At 40.8% G+C, this 19,228-nt stretch overlaps 1 protein-coding gene and 1 pseudogene across 1 annotated transcript in view; one reads left to right on the forward strand and one right to left on the reverse strand.

Moving 5' to 3' along the window:
* The first annotated feature begins 3,360 nt into the window (after positions 1-3,360).
* Positions 3,361-3,740, forward strand: LOC123568017 (ubiquitin-conjugating enzyme E2 variant 1-like; annotated as a pseudogene).
* Positions 3,741-14,861: 11,121 nt separating this feature from the next.
* The window catches only part of LRP2 (LDL receptor related protein 2), a 213,793-nt gene continuing 209,426 nt past the window's right edge, over positions 14,862-19,228 (reverse strand). Inside the window, exons 78-79 of the mRNA XM_005573401.5 lie at positions 16,766-16,837; positions 14,862-16,583 (exon numbers count right to left, since the gene is read on the reverse strand). Of these exons, the coding sequence (XP_005573458.3) occupies positions 16,416-16,583; positions 16,766-16,837 (240 nt within the window). The 3' untranslated portion in view covers positions 14,862-16,415. The remainder of the gene's footprint in view (positions 16,584-16,765; positions 16,838-19,228) is intronic.

Consider the following 19,228-nt stretch of genomic DNA (forward strand, 5'->3'; position numbering starts at 1 on the left):
TATAATAAGATGTGACAGCGAGTTTGGGGAATTTGCTGGCTATACATCATTATAAAAACGAATTCTGCATCATTACCCGTTGCTTTTCTGAGACACGAACGTGAGTGGTAAGGCTCTCCTATCCCTAGCGCTCTGAGGACAAGGGCAAGCACAGAGCAGGTGTTGACTGGCCAGGCTGCTGGCAAAGTGCCCTGCCAGTGGGAGAGGGACAATCTCCAATACAACCTGAATCAGCTGTCAAACTAAGCCTACTACAAACAGCTGAATGGTGAAGAAACAAACAACACTTGTTGAAGTCCTTAGAAGATGAATTACACCTGTTTCAACATTCCTGGCACCCTCTCAGAGGAATCAGAGTTCATGGGCATTTCTTTGCCTCGGTATCCTCAGACAGCAGGGGACTTCAAGCTTTTGCTGTAGAGATAGTGCCATGAGATGAAGAGCTGGAAACAGAGGAGAGACTATATTTTAACTGATAGCACTGAACCAGGAAGAGGTAGCTTTGCATCAAATGCAATGGGATGACCACACTAACGTGGATTTAAAAGAAATCCTCCCAGGTTCCACCTCTGCAGGCTGGTAAACAATGACCTCCATGTCGCCAGTCCACATTCACTCACCCGCACTCTCCATCTCCCAGCCCTTTATTCTCCTGCTTCTGATCTCTGGCCTTGCCCTTAGTAGAAGACACAAACATGCACCTGCTGCTTCTGTGGACGCTACCCCTTGATGGGGTTCAGGACATGCTACATCATGTCAATATGGCATCTTATGAGCACAGGGGTTCACACCTGTAATCCCAGCACTTTGGGAGGCCAAGGTGGGAGGATCACGTGAGCCCCAGAATTTGAGACTAGCCTCAGCAACAGAATGAGACCCTGTCTCTAGAAAAAAAAATTAAAAATCAGCCAGGCATGGGGGCATGCACCTATAGTCCCAGTTACTTGGGAGGCTGAGGCAAGAGGATCCCTTGAGCCCAGGAGTATGAGGCTGCAGGGAGGCCCAGGGACCAAAGGTGACCTTCCCAGGGACACAGTACCAGAGCAATACTGGAGCAGCAAGGTCTTCAGCCCCATGGGCCAAGGCTGTTTCCTGATTGAGCAGATGAGCCCATGGGTTAACTACCCTTGGCCTTTGTCCTTTCTCCCTGTTCTTGCAGATGAGCTGAGTCATCTCAGTGCCTCGGCTCCTTCACTGAACAGGTACTACAACCCCGGAGAAGTAGTGTTATCGGCATCCCATTTTATAGAGGAAGGAACTGAGGCATAAAACAGTCTGTCCAAGATCACACTGTGAATAAGAGGCAGAGGACTGAATAAGGAGGCTTCAGTGCAGAGTCACGTCTCTGCAACGTGCTCCACGCTGCTTCTGGGCCATCTCTGCGATTCAAGGCATGACACAATGGGAAGAGCCCCATACTAAGGCATAGGAAACCTAAGTCTTAGTCCCAGTTGGCCAGAGATTAGTGATGTGATCTCACCAAGTTGCCTGTCTTTGTATTTCTTAAATGAGAGATGGAATTAGATCAGTGGTTTTAACTGTTTCATATAAGACCCATTTTTGTCAATTCCATAGGGTACCCACACTGTGAAAACTATCATTTGTCAAAAGAATTGCATTTATTGAGTAATAATTACTTTGTTTTCCTTTTTTTCATGTGATTGTAAGTAGTTTATTTTGTTAGGAGTCAGATCTTATTTTCCCACAAGTTAACATAAGTTCATGAATTACATGCAACCAAAAGTCCTTGCCATTAACCCATGCAGCTTTGTAATTGGCTTTTTTTTTTTACTTTTAAGTTCAAGGGTACATGTGCAGGTTTTTTACATAGGTAAACCTGTGTCATGGGGGTTTGTTGTATGGATTATTGCATTTGTTTTCCATCTTTAACTAAGTCAAACGAGAGGTATCAGTTTCAGCAAGGTCCTTTCTAACTCCTTTTTCTAGATTCTACTCTCTGTTTTCTGCATCACATGATTGATTACTTTTCTTTCTTCATCCTAGCCATCATATCTTTTCTAATAAGTCTACCTGTTTACTTGGTTTTGTCTAACTAGACCTCTAGAAAGTCAACTTCTATATGGGCCAGGAATTCACCTGCCTATCCATCTCTGTATCGTCAGGGTCTAGCATCAAGTATGTCTTAATTTGTTGAACTAAAGATTAAACTGGCTGACTGGTATTGATGAGCCTGTTCGCTCCTGCTATTAAATGGTAAACACATCATTTCAATCTGGCTTTTTCAAGTATTGAAAATAACTTGAAGAACTCCAGTTCTGCTTTTTAAGTCTGGACACTCCATGTTGGAAATGACCAGATGGAATGACCTCTAGGCTCTCATCTGTTTCTGAAATTTCATGGTCCAGTGGTTTCTTTTGCAAAGCTGACTGGGGAGATTCTGTGAAGACTGGGCGCTAGATAGCGTTCTTCCCCACAGAAGCAGTTCATAGGGAGTTGAGGATTCTCAGGTGCCATCTGGCTCCAGACACGGTGATACTTAACTGCACTCACAATGCAGAGACTTCTAGGCAGCAAAACTTCTCTCCCTTGCTGGTAAAAAGTCAACTTCCTGTGCCATTGCTAACCTACACCCTTTCTACTCAGTTAATATACAGATTATAGAAGTGTATGATTTTCTTTTCACCCTCTCATTCAGAGAAAGATGCTTGGATATGTCCCTTTATGAAGTTAAACATTAGTTTTGTAAGACTTCGCAAATGTTCTGGAAAGCTATGCATGTAGCTGTAAAGATGAGAGGAAGGCAGGATGGGGCAAAAACAAGGGCTGAATTGTGGTGCAATTGCTGCGGAGGCCTCAACCAATCCCATAGGACACTCTGAAGCTGGGAATGATCCTTCCGAGTTGTCCCAAACTGACAGGAAGATCAAGCCATTGACTCACCACAACAGCCTGGCCTTGGCCCTGATCGTCCCTGTAACCTCAAGTGAAGCAGAGTCCTGGCTGAGGGCAAGTCCATCGAGGAGCACAGCTGTGAACTCTCCGCTGCTGGGAGATGGGAACACAGGCCCTGGAGAGGAATCCAGAAAGAGCATCGTGGTATGTCTCTAAATTTCATCTGTTGCTGCTATCATGTTCTAGCATGCTTGATTTGTGAGAATTGAACAGAACAATTTGCTGAGCCAGGACTGTGTTGCATTTAGCAAAAGATGAATTAAACTACAAATAAAAATGACCTGGCCCTCCATGAGCCAGGTTTTCTAACAGAGCAACCACTCCAAAAAGTAAGCACTAGAGGAGTGAAAAGTCCCTCAGAATTTCCAACTGTTGGAAGAACTGGAACAAGGTCAGAAAGGAGTAGGTGATGGCACAGGTAGCTGGGGTCTAGAAGACAGTGAAGACATGATACTTACAAGATGGACAGAGACGGTAATCGGGCCTCCAAGAACAATTGATGAAAACTGAATATACAGCCTTAAAATAAAATGTGGACCTAAATACCCAGAAGCACCCACTCTGAAAGATTTTTAACAAAAATTAATATGAATGGAATTAAGAGTTCTAATGGAGTGGTAGACCAAGAGCCGTATCAGTGCTAGCAAAATGGCAGAATTCATATAGCATCAAAGTGGTTCTGCTGGTGTGAGTTGACTGAAGGATACAAAATAAATTTTAAAAATCAGAGATACAAAGTTGTTCTGCAAGAGCTTTAGCACCTAATGATGTCTAAAGAAAATATGAAACCCCCTCAGTCACCTGAAGGACACTGTTATAGCAGTTAATCAAAAAGTAAAACCACGGGACCTTCACCTCTTCCCTCATTCAATTGAAGCAGTCTTCATTTTCCACAGTAGTAAATTTTCTAGGTACATCTTATAGACCTGAAAGTACTGAAAAGAAAGTTTCCATTCAAAGGAAATTTATCTTAAGATACTAGAAATGATACTAATTTTTTGTCCATTTGAAATATATAAGTTGTGCTATAACAAATCATCATGTCAAGTGTAACCACTGTCCACGTAGTTGAACTTCTGGGATCAAGAAAATATATTTAAATTGATTCCCGTCATAACTGATGGGACACATCTAACTCAACTGTAAAAGGACACATCACACAATCACCTTGCTGCTGATAACATGGCCTGGGGTCTCTGCCTTCTCCCACTGCCCCCGCTCCTTCCCCCTGCAACAGCCCTCCAGCCTGGGGCGTGGCTTGTTAGAGTAGACGTGATGATATAGGGTTGCAGCCTGTGGAACTACTGCTGGGTATGCGGGGTACTTTGCCTGCATCCCTGGTTTTTTCATTTAAGCCTTAAATGATGCCTCTTCTAAGCCATCCTCTTGTCCCCACACTCCTCCATTCCCACCCTTGGCCAAAGCATAGATTGTAACCCCTCCACTTCCCTCTGAGATTGGCCTATGGTGAGGACAGGGTTATCTCCGTATCTTCTCTCTCCCACTTTATCCAGGGGTGCTGTTTTTTCTTCCCCCTCCTCAAGTCCCTTTTTGCACTGTCACCACCCAATACTTTCCATGACATTTCCTTGCTTTGGCCAGAAGCCAGGTAAAGTTGGAACAAGTCTCTTACCTGCCTTGTTTAGTTTTGGAACTGCATTTATTCACTTGCCACCAGCCTGGGAAGTAAATATTAGGTCCTCAGCTCTGCCACCCTCTGCTATCATCATCAGCTGATGAGTTTTTTTGGCTCAGATTTTGATAAGAAAAGAACAGTCAACCAGGGTTACTCAGACCTGCCAGCTCTCAGTCTTTGGTGGCTAAACTTGGAGAAAGGCCTCATGAAGACACTTGTAAGCACACATGATCCCTCTGAATTGCTTTCTTTTCCTTTAATTTCTTCTTCAACTTTTAAAGATTGTAGAAGTTTTAAACAGGGCTCTCATCTGGACATCCTTTCAATCCACTGGAGTCTAGTGTGGAATCTGGCAGCTGGAACATAAAGAACCTTGAATTAAGCACATCCTTTGGTTTTGGTAGTGCTGTGTCTCAAGATCCTCAGCAGGGATTAGGAAAGAACTCAGTGTGCACAGCAGAACCTGGAAATTGGTGGGCTTGACTTCCTGGCAAAGTGCTGCATTTTTCCACTTTCTGTTCAGGACCACTAAACGCTGAAATGTGGATGCCTACCAAAATAAAAGAAATTCATTGTGTACTGAAATAAAACAAAGAGCCCCACAGGAAGGTTTCCTAACATTCCTCTCTCTCTGTCTCCTCCCATCAGTTACCTTCTTTCTTTTTCTTGTCCTCTTCTCTGTTAGTTTTATTCTTAAGCTCGGCTGTCAGAGGCAGCCTTTAACGGATGTGTGATTGGGCCTTTCAGGCCCCCTAGAGAAGAAGGCTGAGGGGACAGGGAGGGATGAGGCTTGGATGATAAGTGAGGAAAGGAAGAGGGGAACTTAGAGGGATGGAGGGATGGGAAGGAGGGGAAGTCCTCTTTTTGAGTCAATAGAGTCAGAATCCTTTTGCTGACCAGAAACACACATGTGATGGCTGTTTTAAGTGGAAGGAAATGATCCAGTCTTCTGAGGATACAGAATTTAAAGCTGAGCGACGTGGTACCCTAAGTTCTGTATTGCAGAAAAGGAGGCATTCTGATCTTGCAGATGAAAGGGGCATTTCTCTGATATCAAACGTTAGCACAAGAAATGTGTCCTGGGTTATTTCCATTTGTCTTTACAGACCAGTGAGTCACCTGAAGACTTAAACTTACGTTCAATGCTAGAAAGGTCAGGGGTTGTTGAAATTGTGCTGGCCCTGACTCCATGAGCTTGCTTTTCAGACCTTATAGGAAACTTGCCCACCCCCCGTTAGATGGTCTCTACTTACTTCTTCAACTCATTGACTAGTGAGCATTGCATGTCTCATGCTGAAATGCAAAGTGGAATTTATTTGTTTTCTTTTTTTTGTGTGTGTAAAATATACCAATTATTTAGATTCCAGGGAATAGCCATTGAAGAAATCTATTGTAAATGTTTTATTTCAAGACAGACTTATTTTTGCAATTGTTACCAGATGGAAGGTCTTGACTGTGAGTTGTCCGGGTTCTTAGCACATTGAACAAAGAACTGAACAAAACGCACAAAGCAACAAAAGAACGAAGTAACAAAAGCACAGATTTATTAAAGCAAAAGTACTTTCCACAGAGTAGGAGCCTGTAGGAGCTCTTGTAGGAGCGGGCTCCAGCAAGTGGTTCAAGAACTCCCCCACCCATTAGGATTTTTATTAAGATATGTATTAATTTTTATTAAGCTTGGTAATGCCCCTAGGTGCCCTTTAGAGGCCTCCAGTTGGTCACACCGAAGGATTGGCCTGTGACCAATCAGTGGCTGAAGTGGAGACTTGGCTCATGGTCAATTAGAGGCTGAAGTGGAAACTTCTGTCTTGTTATCACAGGAGCTAGGATGCATGCTGCATGCTGCTTAATGCTGCCTAGAAGTGGCTACACCTGCTGTTCTTTTGCTTATGCCTTAACCCTTGGTTAGCCTAATTCCCAATTCTCTTGCCTCACAACGACTCACTCCTTGACAATTACCTTTCAAGGAGGCATGAGAAAACCTCTAATTAGATCCATGGAGGCTGTGGTCATAAAGAAAGCCCCCAATTCACACACAACCCATGAGTCTCAGCCTTCCTGCCCATCTTCACCCTTCCCTCAGCTTGGGGGAGATCTAGGATCCCTTGAGAAACTATAAATGAAGAAGACAAAGAGGAATAAGTTAAGGAAATCAAGAACAAGTTGGGACCACTAAGCCCACCTTTTTGACCCCATCTGTGTTGGGGGTTGGGAGTTGTGGAGCTCTGGCTCCCAGGTGATCAGGCCTTGTGGTAAGGACAAGGGCTCCAACATTGCAGAGAGCCTGGCATGGAGTCCTAGTCTTATAACTTAACCTGCCACGTTCTTGGGGTATGTTATTTAATCTCTTGGCACCTAAGTTATTTTACTGAATAAAATGGAGATATGACAGTACTAGCTCTGAAGCTTAGTATGAGAACTAAAGGAAATAACGTATTCAAATGCAAGCTCCACAAGATTAGAGACATTTATTTCATTTGCACTATAACCCCTAATGCCCACACCAGTATTCTTGGTGCTCAAATATTTGTTGAGTGAGTGATATAGGTAAACCACTTAGCATAGAGCCGGAGCACAACCCATGCTCACAGCAACATAATGTTTTGCCAGAGATGCTTGCTGCACTCTGCTTCTAACCCAATCCGACATCCACCAACAGTTCTTGTATTTGGCTCTCTCATGCAGATTTGTGCAGGGGAACTGTGAGATTATGGTGGTGGTTAGAGACTTAAGGTTGGTGCTTGGAGCCTACTGAGGAGTGGGCCCAGCATGGGTGGGGTGCCAAGCTGATGAATTTCACACAGCAGGGATCCTGGAATGTTTGAGGAGAGGCCGCTGGGTGCTGGTAAAGGGGTCCACTGGGGAGCTGGCAGGAAGCCGAAGATCCAGCATGCTTGGTTTGTTTCAGGAACTTTCCCAGGACTGGCCCAAGACCCAGGAAAGGAGGACGTTTTCTTTTTCTTTTTTCTGTATTCTTTTCCCTCCTGATTGTCTGACTTTCTGTTGCCAAACCTCAGAACCTAGCCTCATACAATGAATTCTACAGCTGGGCCACATTTTGGATTGGATGGGCTCTTGTTAGCTGGAGAGAGATCTGAACTATAAGTTGACACATTGTTTCTATGAGAAATTCATTCTTAATGCCAAACAGATGATTAATGGCCCAGGTCTCAGAATGAAATCCATTCTGTCCTCTGTCCTGGAATCCAGACAAATCAGGGCTTGTCTTGGTGTATGTGTGGGAGGGGCACTAGGGAGTTCTGTCTGCATAATAAAGACCTCATAGGACCCCCAAAGAAGAGTCAAGGTAGACTATGAGACAGACAGCCCCAATGCAAAAAATTCTTAAACAGACTGGAGGGGTGCAAAGGAAGGCCAAGGATACATTAGCTCCACAACACTGCAAAAAGTTTTCTAGCAGGGGAAGAGCTCTACTGAAGAGTGTGTGTGTATGCACTGGCTTGTCTGAAGACACTCTATTGAGAGCAGCCCTCTAAGTATTGTTCAGATTCCCTCCCAGGAAGCTCTTAAGGAATCCAGTGGCATGGTCCCAGGGAAAGAAGGATACGAAACCAGCAGAAAAGGCTGAGGAAAGATGTGTAGCACTAGTTAAACCCAGAGAGGGAAGTCCCCTTTCAGTCATCTCGTCAAAGATTTACCATGCTAGTGGAAGGGTTCTCTCACCTCACCAAGAGCAGCAACTTTGACATGTCAGTATTGGGGATGGGGAGAAGACTGACCATTCAGCAGCCAAGGACTGACCTGGTCACCCAAGGGGAGGAGCCCACAAGTAGTGAGCCAGGACTATGGGTGCCCACAGCCTCCTCACTGCCAGGAGGACCCAGAATGCCCACCCCACCAATACCACCTGAATGCAACACTCTTAGCTTGTATGATTTGGGAGAACTGCAGCTATTCTTATAAAAACACTTCTAGAGAGGGGCTTCAAGATGGCTGACTAGAAGCATTTCATACCCACCTCCTGCACTTAGAAGAACCAAAATAGTATATAGACAGTCACACTTCAAATACATTATCCCAGAGAGAATGATAGAATTCAACAGATAAGTGACAGGAAACATCAAAAGCAGGGAAAAAGAAGGGAGAGAGGCAGCCTGCCTGGCCAGGGCAAGTAAGATGAATGTGCGTTCCCCCACTGCCAACCCAGGCTGTAGTCACTGAAGATGACTACACCGTCTTCAGTGGCAGTGCCTTAGCATGGATGCTGCCATTCCTCACCTGAGCACTCCACCTAGGACTTGAGGATCACCCTGGCTCTCACCTTTGGGAGGTCTGAGCACAAGCTCAGCCAATGTGGCTTCGCCCATCCCCAACTCCAGGATAGAGCAAACAGCCCAGGGTTCTGGGGATTGCCCAACCCAACCCACCACCTTGAGAACCTGAACACTCCTCCCAGGGACGTGAGGTTGGACCTAAACTCCTGGCACTACCACCTCAGCTGGTGCTGACCAGCAAAGGCCATCTGCAGGCCTGGAGACTGGCCTGCCCAGTCCGTTGGAGCCACCACCAACATCAATGCATACTGCCTGTGACCCAGAGAATCACCTTACTTCTGCTACTGCTATCACCTATGCCATGTCAGCTGTCCGATGTGCCTGAGAACCCACCCACTCACCTGGTCCATCATTGCCACTACTGGCATCGAAGCAAGCCACTTGGAAACCTAAGAATTGACCCACCAGTAACCATGAACACAGACACCATTGTATACCACCTTGGGCCAAAAAATATAGGCATACTCAGCCCACCACTGCCACCACTGTGGCCTGAATATTGGCACACTTGGCATGCTAGTCCCCAACACAACTTCACCACAGCCTCCAGTAATAACCACACCCTAACTCACTACAGAAAGCACAGATACTCCCATGCTGTTTACAGTCCAAGAAATCATACAGAGACTACCCTACTGCATGCACTCAGAATCAAAGCCACAGTATCCTACCCAACCAACACCATAGATATAACTTCAGAAAAAGTCGTCCCCTGCAAAAGTAAATTCAAAAATGAGACGAAACAACTGTTACACCAACCATTACATCAGATATCAACATAAGGACCCAGGAAACATGAAAAAGCAAGAAAACATGACACCTCCAGAGGAACACAATAATCCTCTAGCAATAGATTTTAATCAAAAAGAAATTTTTGAAATTCCTGATAAATAATTTTAAACATTGATTTAAAGAAGCTCAGTGAGATACAAGAGAATTCTGAAAAACAATATTAAAAAAATCAGAAAACAATTCAGGATATGAATGAGAAATTTAACAAAGAAATAGATATTTTTTGAACCAAATAGAAATTCTGGAAGTAAAAAATTCATTGAAGGAAATACAAAAGCTCTCGATACATTTGAAAGCTTCAACAGTATACTAGATCAGGCAGAAGAAAGAATCTCATTATCTCAGAATCCCTTTTGAAATAATCCAGTTAGGCAAAAAAAAAAAAAAAATTAAAAGAATTAACAAAGTCTTTGTGACATTTGGGACAACATAAAGCAATTGAATATTTGCATTATTGGTATCCTCAAGGGCAAAGTGACAAAGGATTAGAAAACCTATTTAATGAATAGATGAAAACTTCTCAAGTCTAGCGAGAGATTTGGTCATTCAGATACAGCAGACTCAGTAATCCCCAAAAAGACACAATGCAAAATGGTCTTCTCAATGGCACATTATACTCAGTCTGTTTAGTGTCAAAGGTAAAGAGTGAATCTTAAATACAGCAAGAGAAAACCATCTAGCAACCTATAAAAGAACCCTCAGCAGACTAACAGCAGATATCTCAGCAGAAACCTAACAGGCCAGAAGAGAATGGGATGGCATACCCAAAGTGCTGAAAGAAAAAAACAAAACAAAACAAAAACCTGCCAGCCAAGGATATAATTTCCAGCAAAATTGCACTTCATAAATGAAGAAGAAATAAAGTCTTTCCCACACAAGCAAATGCTGAGAGAATTTATTTACCACTAGACTGAACTGGGCCTACAAGAAATACTCAAGGGAGTTCTAAATCTGGAGTGAAAAAAACAACATTTACCATCATGGAAACACACAAACATATAAAACTCACTGGTAAAGTAATCACATGAAGGAGGAAGAAAAAGGACTCAAATCGTACCACTACGGAAATTCACCAGACCACAATGACAATCAACATGAGAAAAAGTAAAGAACAAAGAATATTTACAACAACCAGAAAACAACTAACAATATGACAGGAATGAACAGAGCTTCACATATCAATAATAATTTTGAACATAAACAAATTAAATTAAATTCTGAAAATATAACGGCTGAATGGATTAAAAAACATGATCCAACTCACCATACCAGTAAAGACACATATAGACTGAAAGTAAAGGGATGGAAAGACATATTCCATGCAAACAGAAATCAAAAGCAAGCAGGAGTAGTTATATCAGATAAAACAGACCTTAAGTCGAGAACAGTAAAAAACTGAAACAAAAATAAAAAACATAGGAGGTCATTATATGTTGATAAAGGGATCAATCCAGCAAGAGGGCATAACAATTCTAAATAGATATGCAGCCAGCACTGGAGCACCCAGATTCATGAAGCAAATATTACTAGATATAAAGAGATAGAGTGCAGTACAATAATAGTGGGGGATTTCAACACCCCACTCTCAGTATTAAACAGATCATTTAGACAGAAAGTCAACAAAGAAGCATTAAATGTGAACTGGACTTTAGACCAAATGGATCTAACAGACATTTACAGAACATTCTATTCAATAATTTCAGAATATACTACAATCTTTTCATCAATATGTGGAACATTCTTCAGCATAGACCATATGTTACTCTACAAAACAAGTATCAACAAATTCTGAAAAATCAAAATTATATCAAGTATCTTCTCAGAGTGCAATGGAGTAAAACTAGAAATCAATACCAAGAGGAATTTTGGAAACTATACAAATACATGGGAATTAAATAACATGCTCCTGAATGACAATCAGGTAAATAAAGAAATTAAGAAGGAAATAAAAACATTTCTTGAAACACATGAAAACGGAAACACAACATACCGAAATCTGTGGGACACAGCAAAAGCAGTGTTAAAAGAGAAGTTTATAGCATTAAATGCCTATATCGAAAAGGTAAAAAAATTACAAACTAACAACCTAACAATGCACCTAAAGGAATTAGAAAAGGAAGAATAAACCAAACCCCAAATGAACAGAAGAAAATAAATAATAAAGATCAGAACAGAACTAAATGAAATAGAGGTTTAAAGAAATACAAATCATTAACAAAACAAAAGTTGCTCTTCAAAAAATATAAACAAAATGAATAAACCACTGGCAAGACTAACCAAGAAAAGACCCAAATACACAAAATCAGAAATGAAAAAGAAGACATTACAACTGATACCATAGAAATACAAAAGATCGTCAGAAATTATTATGAACAACTATATGCTGACAAATTGGAAAATCTAGGAAATAGATAAGTTCCTGGAAACATGCTATCTACCCAGATTGAATCAGGAAGAAACAGAAAACCTGAGCAGACCAATAAAAAGTAGCAAGATTGAATCCATAATAAAAAGTCTCCCAACAAAGAAAAGTCCAGGACTGGATAGATTCACAGCTGAATTCTACCCAAGGTACAAAGAACTAATACCAATCCCTCTGAAATGATTCCAAAAAAGAGGGAACGCTCCCTAATTCATTCTATAAGGCCAGCATTACCCTGATCCCCAAACCAGACAAGGACATAATAAAAAAAAGAAAACCACAGACCAATACCCCTGATGAACACAGATGCAGAAATCCTCAACAAAACACTAGCAAACTGAATCCAATACTATGTTAAAAAGATAATACACCAAGATCGAGTGGGATTTACACTAGGGATGCAAGGATGGTTCAACACTTGAAAATCGATAAACATGATACATCACTTTAACATAATGAAGAACAAAACCATATGATCATCTCAATAGATGCAAAAAAAAAAAAGGTTGGATAAAATTCAACATCCCTTCAGAATGAAGACTCTCAACAAACTAGGAATACCTCAAAATAATAAAAAACATATATCATAAATCCACAGATAACATTGTGCTGAATGGAAAAAAGTTGAAAGAATTTTCTGTAAGAACCGAAACAAGATAAGTATGCCCACTTTTAACCAATTCAGCATAGTACTGGAAGTCTTAGCCAGAGCAATCTGGCAAGAGAAAGAAATAAAAGGCATCCAAATTGTAAAAGAGGAAGTCAAATTGTCCATCTTGTATCCAGAAGAATCTAAAGACTCCACCAAAAAACTCCTAGGTTTGATAAATGAATTTAGCCAAGTAGCAGGATAGAAAATTAATGTACAAAAATCAGTAGCATTTCTATATACCAATAATGAGCTAGCTGAGAAAAAAAAAAAAATCAAGACGGCAATAGCTACAAAAAAAAAAAAAAAAAAAAAAAAAAAAAAAAAAAAAAAGGACCTAGGAATAAATTTAACCAAGGAGGTGAAAGAGCTCTACAAGAAAAACTACAAAACACTGATGAAAGAAGTTGAAGAGGACACAAACAAATGAAAAAATATTCCCTGCCTATGGATTGGAAGAATTAATATTGTTAAAATGACTATATTGTCCAAAGCAATCTGCAGAATCAGCACAATCCCCATCAAAATACCAACACCATTCTTCACAGAATTAGAAAAAAACCTTCACAAATGGAACCAAATGGAACCAAAAAGAAGAGCTCGAATAGCCAAGACAATCCTGAGCAAAAAGAACAAAGTTGGAGGCATTACACTACCTGACTACAAAGGTACAGTAACCAAAATAGCACATTGGTATAAAAATAGACACCTAGACCAATAGAATGGAATAGAGAACCCAAAAATAAAGCCACATATTTAACAGCCAATTGATCTTTGACAAAGCTAACAAGAACCTACACAGGGGAAAGGACACCCTCTTCAATAAATGGTGCTGGGAAAATTGGTAGCTGCATGCAGAAGAAAAAAATTGGACCCTTATCGTTCACCATATACAAAAATCAACTGAAAATGGATTAAACGCTTAAAAGTAAGACCCAAAATTATAAAAATACTAGAAAAAATACCTAGGGGAAACTCTCCTGGACTTTCTTATAGGCAAAGAATTTATGACTAAGACCTCAAAAGAACAGGCAACAAAACCAAAAATAGACAAATGGGACTATAATAAACTAAAAAGATTCTGCACAGCAAAGGAAACAATCAACAAAATGAAGAGACCACCTGTTAAATGGAAGAAAATTTTTGCAAACTATTCACTTGACAGGGGACTCATATCCAGAATATATACAACAAACTCAAACAACTCCTCAGGATCCTTGGAAGAATCCGGGAAAGGTATATTTATTTCAGCGGTGGCTCAGTTCCCTGTGCTGTGATGTGAATATGCACTTCCATCTTCTCAACCTTTTCCGATTTCTATGCACAGGAATATTTACTGCCCTTCCTATCACCTTCAAATGACAGTAAAGCAAGACCAAACTTTTTATCATCTGCTCTTCAGCCTCATCATAGACAAGATATGTGTGAATCCTTTCTAAGGCCCAGACACAATCTTGTTCACCTCCGTAACCTCCTCCAGTAAAAAAGAAAGATCAGCCATTTCTATTTCGAATCATCATTTTCAACCAAGGCTCTTCATTAAATCACCCAAGGAACTTTTTTAAACACACAAATGGCTGTTCCATTTTCCCCTTCCTTCATAAATTATGATAATCATGGCTTCCATCAATTGAGGGTATATTTTATGCTAGGTGTCGGGTTACACTCTATATACACTTCCATATTGGGGTCTCACAACCGAGCCCCTTATTTTATAGAGGCAGCAGCTGCGGCTCAGAGAGATTAACAGTGGGAAGACGGTCCACAGCCTACGCTTAAAGGAGCTGGCTGGGAAATCGTCCTCTTGAACAAATTACTGTTAGGGGAACACTAGTTATTAGAGAAACAGGAATATGCACTCCCTGCTCTGCCTTAGCCATGGACAGCATTCAAGGACTGGCTATACTGGTGGTTACCTGGGACTCTGATATCTACTCATTTCTGGAGAGTTGTTTCCTATAACTTATCCCAGACTATCATGGACACAAACAAAATGAATGCAGAGGCTTGATTTCCAATCAAATTGCTCTGGATTCAGTTCCGGGAAGGAGTGGTACAGAACTGGTATGACTAAGAGCACTCAAAGCCTCAAGCTTTTTACACAGCAAAATACAACTGATTCATGACCGGGGCTTATGAAGCACACAGAAAACATCTGATAAAATACACATTTATTAGAAATTTTTCAGCAGCATTATTTCCAGTTGTTTATCTAATCAAAGTACATTTCCAAGTAATTACAATCAGTACTCAAAATATGAGCAACAAATATTTTGAGAACTCTGGAATAAAATAATCAGTAGTATATGTTTCATTCATCCATCCATCCATCCATTCATTCATTGTTCAACAAATGTGCAATATTAGCACAGAGAGTCAGGAATGCTATTTGCTATGGGAAAGTGTGTATTCCTGCCATGGTTCCTACTGTGCAGACTATACCCACTATTTAAGAGAAGAGCTGGAAGCTGGGCACAGTGGCTTACGCCCATAATCCCAACTACTCAGGAGACTGAGCTGGGAGGATTACTTGAGCCCAGGACTTCAAGATCAGCCTGGGCAACATAGCAAGACTCCATCTCTTTAAAAAAAAAAAACAAAACAAAACAAACAAACAAAGAAAAGATCTGGACTGTACAGTACATTCTAATATGAAGGTACACATTTCACCAAAGGGCCTAATAAAAAGCTTAAAAAGAATGGTTTCCCTTTCTATTCAGGTTCAACTTAAGAAATAAATAGTGATTATAATGATATTTTCATAGAAACAAAAACCCAGTTGAGGCTTTGCTTAACTGGTATTTTTTTTTTTTTTTTTTTTTTGCACCTTATTTTATGAAGACACAGATTTGGTTTCAGAAATTCAGCTACTGAGCTCCAGCTACTGGGGCAGGTGACCACCTTGAATGAGAAATTGCTCCAAGGTCCATCAAGCAGAAGAGCTCATTTAATTAACTACAAACTCAATGCAGGACACTGGCACTTAATGATATGGGATTTCCTCATAGACATCACAAATACAAATGTTGCCTTGGCAGCTAGTGAGAGAACACACATGAAACGAGTGTTCTGATTAGACAATCCCAACACACAGAAGGGCCAAACTGAATTGCTTTGTCTACCTTCTGTATTATCTGAGGAGTCTACAGTCGAGTCCAGATGTCTATACAACACATAGGGGCCCCTATCAAAATACCCATTAATCAAATTGACATGTAATATTGAACATTAATTAAGTGCTAATGTGTAAAAATGGACCCAAGAGCAGGGCCTGGACTCCTTTCCTAGATAATTTGATAGGAAATACGAGCAGTGCCTCTTCTTTAGACACAGCTAAAGGTCCCAAGTCAATTCCTTTTCTCGCTAGATCATTTACTATAATGATCACCACCCAAATCAGCAGACACCTTTATTAGCAAATTTGGTAACAGGATAATTTTTCCAAAATTTACAAATATACAATATATTTATAGTATTACCTTCAGACAACTTCAGTGCAAAGATATACATATAGTACATTGTGATAATTATTTGTAAAAATATGAGACGGCATAAGTAAAAAAAGACACACAGGATATTTCCAACTACAGGCAAACAGGGAAAAATATATTTTTTCATAAAGTACTGAATGTTAACTTTTTTCATCTGTTTGTAAAAAATATATGTGCAAAAGTGTGTTTCTAATTATTCCCTAAATAGCTGGTATAGCTATACTTCAGAGTCTTCTTTAACAAGATTTGCAGTGTCTTTAAAAGTGTCTTCTGTTGCGGAATAGGTTGGAGTTGGGTCTCTTCTCGAAGGAGGCTTAGGCTTAGCAGGGAGCGAAGGTGATGGAGGTGGGGTCGCAGCAACAGTTTCCTTTTGTTCGTTCTCCATCTAAGAACACAGCGTAACAGGAATCAGCCATTTATTATCCCAAGGTCAACATACATGGTTTTTCATAAAGAAGACTATTTGTGGCCACTCTGCTTAGAATAATCTAAGTGTGTGTCCAATTTGACCAATCACATAATTTCTAAGAAAAAATGTCTGTGCTAAGAAAAATTGTTAAAAATTACCTGTGCATAGATTGGATTTTCAAAGTTGGTAGTTTGTTTAGTTTTTCGTTTGAAGAGATTCCATTTTGTCACCTAAATAAAAAGGGGAAAACAAAAACCTCTCAGTAATGGTATGATTTTGTGGGTTTCTTTTCCTCCCGTCTCAATTTTAAAGTTTCTTCTTACTGAAGGGTAAAGCAATTTGGGACCTGGAACCATGATTCAGCCCATGTGGTAAATCGTTCAATTCCTCCTGTGGTCCCTGAACAGTAACTGAAACTCTCCGGGCTCTTTTCATCCAATGGTTTTAAATACTTCTTTGATTTTAAATTTATATATTACAGAATTTGTGCCATAGTATCTACAAGCTGATCACATGGTTACCTCAGTACAGAGAGAACACATAAAACAGACACACACAAGATGCATCTGGAGAAAAAGAGATTTCTGGGGCTGCTTGAAAATTGGGTGTGGATGGCGAACCCAAACTATAACTCTTATTCCCTAAAGTAACATTCTTTGGTCAACTCAAGAGTATCCCTTCTCCCTTCACCATTCCCTCCTGTATCATAATAATAATAATAACAAAAACATCTAATATTTATTGAGTGCTTACTCTAAGCGTTTTACAAGTTTCTGATTTTTTTTTAAGAAACCCCAGAGGTAGGTACACTTATTATCCTATATTTGCTGAGTCATGGCAAGATTATACAACTGAATTGCAGGTAGAAGGGCAGGTAATGATTACTCAGCGGACCCAGGGGCCCATAAACTGGAGAACCCAAAGAGAATCACGCTGGACCATGGTGCGTGGCCCACGCCTGACTGAAAAGTTGCCTGTCGTGCTGACTGCCAGACAAGGGAACAGACAGCCTACTCTCAACAGGAGCCGAGGCAGCCCGCAGGTTTTATGGGGTGTCTCTCACTCTGTGAAAGCAGGGGACCAGCCTGTGGAGGAGTGGGGAACACAGGGCTACAGAAGTAGAAGAGGTCTTCACTTTAACCCACATTCAAGTGAGTTCCTGCTTTGTACATAGTGTCCCCAAGGGGAACAGGAAGACATTCAGGTCAGAGCCCTGCCTCTGGGCCCTTACAGTTAAGTGGGGCGGGCCAAAATCTCTTAGATGTCATTGCTTCAAAATGAAATGGCTAACTTGGAGTTAAGCAATTACTAACAGGAGAAAAGGAATAGTGACTTTTTTTTTTTCTGTCTCCTTGGGGGATCCTATGCATATCAATGTAACTTTTGGAAAATGATAGAACTGAATTTTTTTTTTTTTAATTTTTTGAGATGAAGTCTTGCTCTGTCACCCAGGCTGGAGTGCAGTGGCGCAGTCTCGGCTCACGGCAACCTTTGCCTCCCAGGTTCAAGCAATTCTCCTGACTCAGCCTCCTGAGTAGCTGGGACTACAGGCATGTGCCACCACACCCAGCTAATTTTTGCATTTTTAGTAGATACGGGGTTTCACTGTGTTGGCCAGGCTGGTCTTGAACTCCTGATGTCGTGATCCACCTGCCTCGGCCTCCCAAAGTGTTGGGATTACAGGCGTAAGCCACCGTGCCCAGCCCGTGTTTTTAATTGTTAGTCTTTTAACATATTTATGGATGAAAGACACATTTGTGAGACTCTGGCATGTTCAAATCAACCTAGGTGATCTCACCCAAGCACCTCTACTGCTTTTAAGTCATGCTGGCTATTATCTCAGTGCCCATGACACAAGAAATACAGTAAGATCCCTGGACGTATCATGGAAGACACATTTTAGAGGGTCTCAGCCTCACTAATGTAAAAAAGTAAGAGGAGGAACCAAGGTATTACAAAGGGAAAGAGAAATATTACAAAGGGAAAGAGAAAGAAAGGACTACAATTGGTGAAGATCTGCTCTCCTTTGAAAGATCCTGTCAGTATACATTTTGTTTCTGATACCAGACATGCAGGTCAGAGGTAACAGACATGCAGGCAGAGGTTTCAGCCTCCCCACCGCAGTCACCTTCCTGCACCAGCTGGGGAAAATCTCTATTTAGTGAAGAAGATCACTAGACTAGAGATGGACTGAGAAAAAATGTTGAAAATACAAAATAAATCTGGCACTAGCTTGAGGTTGACTCAGGCTTGGAGGACCAAATATATGACATTCAAGTATCCATGTGTCTGTGGAAAGTTAATCTTCAAAATCCATTTTTAATACAGCTTAAAGAAAAAATGTTTAGTCCCTTGAAAAATATGAGACTGAAAATTCCTTTCTAGACAATATTTATGTATGTCTGTGAGTGTATGTGTGTGTGTGTGTGACATGAGAAGAAGAAATAAGGGAATTTGAGAAGGCATACAGAAACCTTATAGAGACTCTTCTCAGCATCAATTTAGCTCAAATTTTATTTTGATTTAAATGAGCAGAACAGAAACCAATGTTTAAGGTGACAGTGAGACTGCCAAGTTATCCAGATATCAGTGTTTATAGATTATGAAATTTGAGAAATAAA

The sequence above is a fragment of the Macaca fascicularis genome, chromosome 12, assembly GCF_037993035.2.
Source record: "Macaca fascicularis isolate 582-1 chromosome 12, T2T-MFA8v1.1".
Taxonomy (NCBI): domain Eukaryota; kingdom Metazoa; phylum Chordata; class Mammalia; order Primates; family Cercopithecidae; genus Macaca; species Macaca fascicularis.